The following is an 8,766-nucleotide window of genomic DNA, read 5'->3' as shown; positions in this document are numbered from 1 at the left end:
CCATTCTTAATATGATCAGTTTGGTAGCAGTGTAATTCAATGTTGGTAGGCAGATTTACTGCTTGACAGTTAATTGACTTTAATTGAACCCAGTTTTGTGACTTGTGAGTGCAATTCAACCAAGCTTTATCTTGATACAGTGTAATCCTCAGTATTGTGCTGCTAGGATTGTGAGGAGTTTCCTTGAATAAAAAACCACCTAGGTCATAGTTTAGGGAATAAAAAATGTTATAATTTCAAATCAGGACAGCTTTGAAGTTTTCTTGATGTCATGTACCTTAACCCACCACAAGACACCAGAGTGCTTGGTGTTGTACTGACTGAGGAATGGGATGGATATTAAGATAGTCAAGATTTCTACCAAACTAGTTCATTATTTTATCCTGAATTTAAAATACAAAATTTTCATATCAGGAGTCACTTGTTGCTACTTTCTATTTGAATAGCTTTAACAGTTTGTTAAGGCTGTTTTTGTTGTTCTTTTTTCATACATTTCCAAGGCTGAAAATTATGTTTTGGCCTAAGTTTTAGGTAGAAAGTCAAACAGCCTGATATGTGTTTAACCTGATTCTTCTACAAATACTTGTTTTCCCACAAGTAAGTTTATTAAAATGATCAAATATACACTTTATGGATGTGTTGAAATCATCTTTTGTTTTATAAGTGAAAGTGTGAAATAAAAAAAGAAAACTATAAACATTGTTTGTGCTATATGTGTATAGTATTGATAGAAAATTCATGAAATTTGAGATGTTTGCTATAGAATAAGTGAAAGTGCAATATGAGCTGCCACCAAATATACCCTTTACTCTTATACACCCAAAATATGAGCGACCACCAAGTATACCCTTTACTCTTATACACCAACAATATGAACTGCCACAAAGTATACCCTTTACTCTTATACACCAACAATATGAGCTGCCACCAAGTATACCCTTTACTCTTATACACCAACAATATGACCTGCCACCAAGTATACCCCTTACTCTTATACACCAACAATATGACCTGCCACCAAGTATACCCTTTACTCTTATACACCAACAATATGAGCTGCCGCCAAGTATACCCTTTACTCATACATACCAAAGCACTTTTATTTCTTAATTCTTTGTATTACATTTACATATTGTATCTTATGTTGATGTTGCCACACAGTACACCTGTACAAATATCCATTAGTGCCTAATTTCTGCTGGATTTTTCCAGCTGAGATATGAAACCTGTTATTTTTCTTTTCTTTCTTCTTTTTCTTTCTTTCTCTTCTTCTTCTCCTAAAGGCAGAAAAAACTCTGAAGTAGTCAACTACATTACCTCTCTCTAGCCTTATTTCAAATAGTAGTCTCATTAACACTTAAACTATTTTCCAAAAACTCAAAATTCTCCCTCCCATAAATGCCTCTCAACTACTATCCAGTACCTTTTTCTTTTTTTTCTATTAAAGTAGTAGTATCTATTAAGTATAGTGACAGACATTAAAACAATAACTTTAACATAAAACTGTATATGCTGTAAAATTTGACACTTAAAACAATCTTTGTTTTTTGCATTTAATGGTTTTTTTTTTAAAAAAAAAGGCCAATTATCAGATAGCCTCTTAAAAATTTTACTTTTTAGGTTCTGTGTACTGGTTATGTGACATTCATTTATGATAATTTTCTGTGGATAAATTGCTATAATAAGATTAATTAATTAGTTACATCTTTTCCCAGGAAAAGAAATACAAGTTAATGTCAAACTTACTCTGTATGAAATGCAATATCTGTATTTTTTAATAGCTAAGTCTTAATTTTAAAAGTAAATAAAGGTTAACATCAAAAAGAAGAAGAGCATTAAAAATGGGAAGACCAAGCATATGATGAAAAAAATATTTTAATTATCAAAATAAGTCTTAACAACTACAACAAAAATTCTGCATATGTTGAAAAAGATCACCAGGGCACAGTGGGATATAAGATGTGCCCTGGATTTTGGAGGTGACACATTTAGTGGTGGGGACACACCATCTACCAGTCTTAACCTCTGTTCACTAGTCTCACATGTTAAAGAAAGAATAATAAACATAAATAAGAAAGAAAAAGAAGAATAAGTTAGGAGAGCAAGATGTGGGTGCTCAATCCCACAATGTCCCACATGTATATCACCCTTCACTATCTGCAGAAGTTGTAGGAAGGTGATTGCTCTCTAAAGAAATGTAAAAGAAAAGAAAAACAAAAATAAGGTCCTACCATTGGAGGTAAGTTAGGGAACCTTGCCTCCTGACATTGGCATTCCAGCCCCTATTATAGTAGTAAAAGCTGAAATTACTAAGTTAATTAGTATGTATTGACCATTCTCCTCCATTTTTCCATTCAGAGTAATAAAGACAGGATGTCTTATGTTATTAATTTTAAGGTCTTCAAGATTTCTGCAAAATCAAGCATAACTGAAACTGTTTCTAATGATAACAGATAATTTATCTTTTAGGTAAGACCAATATTGAATGTGGAGTTTTTAGATATTATTAAAGCCTTGTGTATCAGTATCTACCTAACTGTATATAAGTATATTAAGTTTCTAATATTGTTTGTGAAGGGCAAGAGTGGGAAAGAGCTCAGCGTCTTCAATTGAAGATGAAAAGTAACCTTGAAATGGCAAAGGATAGACTTGAGTTTCTAGGTAATTTTTTTTATTATTATCATTATTTTGAAAAGTATTTATCAAATTATAATCAGTGTCTTTTCACCATTGATGAAATAAATTATATTAGTAATGCAAGTTTTGTTAGATGTCTTAAGAGTTCTTTTAACAGATAGAACATTATATGGGAAGCAGACCTGGAATAAATAATAAAAAAGAAAAGATGAAAATGGAACTTGAAGATAATAATTACTGACAAATGATATTAAAATATTTTAGCCTTTAGCTACTCAAAATTGCAAATGCAAGTAGGAAATTCCATAAATTGATATGAACAGTGACTAATGTTTTAAAGGATAGCTTATTACTGAGATTGATAAGTAACCAAATAAAGTATTACATATGTATTTTTTTAGCTGTTGTTCTATATTCAGTATTATATCTTAACTCTATGCACTTCAGAAATGCTACTCACCTCTCCACAGAACTCAAAGCTATTACCTCACACCATTGCTGAAAAGATATTTGTGCATGCACCAAGCCTAGAATGAAATTCCCACCCCTACACCTACAAGATGATGTTTGTTTACTCATCTAATTTGAAACTAGTTTATTACCAAATTACTTCTTATTGGCACTCATGTACTATAATGTATGATTGAAAATCTAATTAAGGACATGTGACAGGTAGCCATTTCTTTCGAACTGCCATAGTCAGAATTTTACTTGCAATGTAAAAAGTATATTATAGACAAACATGTATACAGACTGTAGTGCTCATTTTTCTTTTTTCTTTTTAGATAGTGCTTAAGTATCTTTTTTCTTCCTCATAAGAAAGTGGGTAATTTTAAGAGTATAGCTTCATTTTTTTCCTGTGTTTAGTAAGGATTTTAAAAGTTGCATGTTTTGTGTTATGTTAAAATGCTTGCTGCATGCCCACATTGTGTGGTATTCCAGAGTGCATGGTGAGGATCAAAAACTTAGGAGAGAATCTACCACTGCACCAGGCACAGGAGGGTCACATGCATGCTGACAAGACTCAGGCCTCTGACAACAGCTGTACCAAACGGCGTGGCTGGCAGAAGCCCCTCTTGCTTAAACTGAACACTGGTGGCACCAATGATGTAGGACCTACATGGTCAAAAGATCCAAGTCCTGTTTCTCCCACTCCCCCTACAGGTATAGTATTCTTATTCCTGTTTGCCTTTTCTGAGGAAGCATGCACATAGTGTTAACAGTTTATTTCCCATGTGCTTGATTAAACCTTTGCACTTAATGTTGCATATCCTATCAATATTTACTTTCACTGATACATTCATAAGAATACATGAGAGTTTCACTTTTAATTACCAAAAAAGTGTAACAAGTGATGTAATGCTGAAATGCCAATTTCACGTGTGCTATGAACAATATCTCCATGAATCTTATCTTCTTGTCATACCCAACCTCACTGATAGTTTATAAAAATTCCTATATTCAGCACTAGTGTTCACATTCCAAGGTTAAGATTGGTGGCTGTGCATAACATATAATTTAGTGTTGATATTATCCTAAGTAACTGCGTGATGATGTTCTGGCCTTTACATAGCATAATAAGTAAACTTTACATTGGATGGTATTTTAACTGTTTTCAAAGTAGCAAAGCCTATTTTGTGTTACATAGGAATGTTTAATCATAGTTTGTTCTTGGCTACTAATAATTTTTCTGTGAAGTTGACTGCTTTCATTAGACAGTTTAACTGACAAATGCTTTATTTTTTGAGGAGTCGGGAAAATCCTTTGTTTTTATTTGGTGCTACAACCAATTGAAACAGTCTTGAATTCATAAAATATTTTTACTTTCCATGGTTTTACTTTTTTATATTAAATATTATAAATAATGCAAACTATCTGTATAATAAACTCAAACATATTTATTTTATTACAAGTTATAGCTTTTACGGTAAGGAAGAATATTTGTAAAATAGATACAAAGTTTCAATCACTGGTACAATCATTCTCAAGGACACAAGTTTTAATGGTAATTAAGGTTTTTCCTTTCCTTGTGTGTGCAGTTTAGATTTTGAATATTTTTTTGCATTAAACTCTGTAAGGAGGATTTTCTCACTTCATAAATCAGATTTAAAAAAATAGTAAATTAATATTTCTAGATAAGATGAAAAAGGACTCCATACATACTTTGCCACAACTTCTCTAAAATTTGATTTAATTCACCTTAACAGCCACATGATAGTGCTAAACAATCACATACTTATGTAAATAAAATATAAAATTACAAAATAACTCTAAAGTTTATGGGATTAGCTCATTTGATTCTTGCTTGTATGGAAAATGATACACGCAATTCAACAATATTTGTGTTAACTCTGAGTTTCCTTAATGTATCTTCACAACATCTGGTAAGGTTTTGTTAAAGATTACAAGTATTTTGTACATAAAGAATGAGATTATTTTAATTAAGTATATAAGCTAAAAATTTGTTATTTTTGTATTATAGTTATTTGCACTCAGACTCTGAATATTATCATCAATGTATAGTGCAAAGAAATGTTTAAAATTAAGAAATAGAAAAAATTACCTGCCTTTTAATTGTTCATTGAATAGTCTTAAAAGATCTTTTGGTTATGTTGTTAATTGCAAGTTTTTACATTTTCACATAAAGTTTATTTTTAATGTTTTATTTTTCCTCTGCTGTCCTTTAGCATTATTATCATTACACTTGTCAAAGGGCATCCTCAGGCAATATTATGGTATCATTGTCAGAGATACTTAGCCTTTGACAGAATGTTGTTGCTTTTGCATACTACACTAAGCCTTATGAACTGATGCAAAGTTTGGGTTATATTTTAAAAAATTATTCTACCTTTCTAATATGCACTTGAAAACAGGAATAACACAATCAAAATAAAATTAAAACTAAAGCCTAAGTACAATTTAATTGTCTATCTAACTAACAGTTCTAGGTGGAAGACAACACTAAGTGTGCTAGGAAGGATGTAAGCTGCAAAAATACTAAAAGCAGTTTGAAGAGATTGTATGAAATTTTGCATGTCAATTTGAAAATAATCAATGGAAAATTGTAGTTTAAAACTAACTCTTTCTATTGGCTGTACAGAAATAAATAGCATTGAATGGGAAATCGTATGACTGTGTAGAAAGTGAGCATGGCTTCTGTCAAGAGTTACCAAGAGATTTGTTGTTCCTTTCTCAGAACTTGCCCTTAGGAATTTGAAGGAAGAATGTGTAAACAGAGCAATTAGCCTATTTCTGTATATACATTGAGGTCAATTGTACCAGAAAAATTACTTAAGTTACAAAGACCAAAAGACTTGTAAATGCTTATGCATCATGGGACAACAAAACCAAAGATTAAGAGTTTTTTTTGAAAAAATGAATTAATACATTGAATTAAAACATATGTTAATTATGGCTGGAGACGGCTTGAATGGGTAATGAAGAAAAACTTTAATATAAGTTTAACATAACAGCAAATGTACAACGTTTCAACAAGGTTTTGTCATCATTAGGTACAATATATTATATTAAAGTTTTCTTCATTACCCATTCAAGCCGTCTCCAGCCATTATTAGTCTCAAAGTGGGTTCCTCATCACCGAATTTAAAACATATGTTGCAATGCTTATTTCATTGACGTACATTGATAGTAGAGTTACTTAATTAAAATTTAAATGTAACTGAGTGAAACCTTGTGACGTACACGGGAAGGGGACCCATAAATTCAGGGTTAACTCCAGGGGTGTAGATATTATATTGCCCTATGCTCCAGCACCAAATTTATTTACTTGCGTGGTTTTGAAATCATATATTCTGTTGGTAGAAAACTACTCATGGAAGATTTCTATGAAGCCACAAAACTTCCTGAAAATTCTGTGTTGCAGAATTCTAGCACATACATTTAAAATATGTACCTCAAACCCAGACTGTTATCACAAATATAAATATTCCTATAATTTACAAACCATCAGTTACACACAGTAACAGACATATCTAAATTAATCTAAAAAAAGTATGACATTATTTTCGTCTTCCTTACATAAATTACATAAAAGCAAGGAGATGTAAAGCATTGTCTCAAGCCACGTGCCACATTCCCTTAAAGGGCCTGCAGTGGCTGCTTACTCATGTGGACCTGTACATTCTTATTAAATTTTCAAAAAACAATGGTGAAGTAACTAGTTGAACACTAATCTATAATTAAGTAGTATTTCAAATCTGTTGCACATTTTCAGTATATATGGCATCGTGCTATCTCATCCAAAACTATATAAATCCAATTGGATATCAAGAGTCAGGTACCTGAAATCTGCTCATAAAAGTGTGTTTGGTTGATGATTCTAATTATAAAATTATAATCATGGAATATAAGACTGCCCAACTTTTGGGAAACATGTATTTAGATATAATACACTACTCATCTTCAGATAAATATGAATTTTTTAGGTATACGCTGTATATTTTATTATCAAGGCAACATGATGAATTCATGAGTAATACTTTGCAATTGTTGGTTAATATAATGAATTCAAACATTACATTGCATATTCCCTTGGGATAATATATTGCAAATGTATTAAGTTTATGTGCTGTTCAAACAATAACTAAAAATTCCTGTTTTAACATCCTTTAGCTATTTCATATTTTCTCAACTCCAAATTTGTGGCTTAATTAGACCCAGATATAACATCTGTAAATTTTTCAAATTTATTAAAAATAAGTAGTTATTCATCTTTATTTTCATTTGACTAGTCTTTTTCCATTTCTGACCAGAAGTCAGCTTTTTTTCTGGGCTAGTTCATGTTTTAAAGCATAGAGGGTAAGTGAAGAACATCAATGAAATATCAGAAGACAGTCTTATGCCTTCTGTTATTTACAGCAGCAAAGTGAAAAGGTGTTTCAGGTGCAATAAAAGTAGTTGATGCAGATGTGTTTGCTGTGGGATATCCATTGAAAGAAAGCTGTCAGAGGAAAGAGGGCAAAGAAAACTAAAAGTGAAAAGAAGGAAGCTTCTACTTCATCAAAAGTTACTTGTAAGTGAAGTGGTGCAATCAGTTATTTGCACTTTGCAAAGGTATAATGTGAAAACTATTGAAGTCACAGTTGTCTTCATTGTTTCATCAGAAAATGTTGAGTGTATTTTTCTTATGGAACAAAAAGTATCAGTCTGTGGTGTCATTGTTAATTTTCCATTGCTTTCATGAAAGCACTCATTATGAAAAAGTATATTTGAACAAGACATGGAGTCATCATAATAAATTGCTGGGCGAGACATTGTTCCTTGGAATTATGAACAAACTAACATCATGTAGCACCCAACCTCATAGCCATATATTATGTAACTTTGTTACTGGTTAGTGATGCAATGGATAGCATGCAAAAAACTGTTCAAGGCAAGGCTGCTGTAGAACCAAAACAAGAAAAGAATTGCTTATTACCAAAATTTTCTAAAACATATCTTCAGTGGCCACTCAACATTTGAATACAATTGCTCAGTACTTTGTATAAAGTGTGACCTAGGCACACCAAACAAGTATGATTATAGTTAGAGGAACAAAGATTGCTTGAGTTGCATGTATTGTTTCAAACTTATCAATGAAATTGTTGAGAATTGATGTTTGTTCTTGTTGATATTTGGGTGAAAATGAAGCTGTTTCTGGGACATAGATTAAGAATGATCTCAGAATTGCACAATGTACTTAATTAAAACAGAGTTTAAAAGTAATATTTCTGATACTTCTGTTGTAATCAATTTTAAGATGAATTCAAAGCCACATATTTCAGAGAAAAGACAATAGAACATTATGAGAAAAGGGAGATAATTTAGCATAGAACAATGATAAAATATTACTCCTGGAATGAAGAAACTGAGAAAGTTGTTCATTACAACTTGTACCTTGATGATGTCATAATAGGTAGCAACAAACAAAATATGCTTGCAATGTATTCTCAAGAGTCCATTTTCGTGTCTATGAAATGTAAATTACCCTATATTAAAAAGTTGTATTGCAAAGTGATAATATGAAATGATGTTTGACCAAAGAGATCTTGTTTTTGCTCACTTTTATATATATATATATATATATATATATATATACACACACACACACACACACACACACACACACAC

The 8,766-nt window shown here is 31.5% G+C and overlaps 1 protein-coding gene across 2 annotated transcripts in view; it reads left to right on the top strand.

The window, feature by feature from the left end:
• LOC106461778 (spastin-like) overlaps positions 1-8,766 on the top strand; it is a 76,468-nt gene that overhangs the window by 12,845 nt on the left and 54,857 nt on the right. The window contains exons 3-4 of one of the 2 annotated variants that reach the window (XM_022388833.1): positions 2,578-2,661; positions 3,580-3,801. In XM_022388833.1, coding sequence (XP_022244541.1) covers positions 2,578-2,661; positions 3,580-3,801 — 306 coding nt within the window. The remainder of the gene's footprint in view (positions 1-2,577; positions 2,662-3,579; positions 3,802-8,766) is intronic. The other variant, XM_022388834.1, reaches the window with a different exon arrangement.

The sequence above is a fragment of the Limulus polyphemus genome, unplaced genomic scaffold (genome assembly GCF_000517525.1).
Source record: "Limulus polyphemus unplaced genomic scaffold, Limulus_polyphemus-2.1.2 Scaffold1030, whole genome shotgun sequence".
Lineage (NCBI taxonomy): Eukaryota > Metazoa > Arthropoda > Merostomata > Xiphosura > Limulidae > Limulus > Limulus polyphemus.
This window is presented reverse-complemented; position numbering and strand designations above follow the sequence as displayed.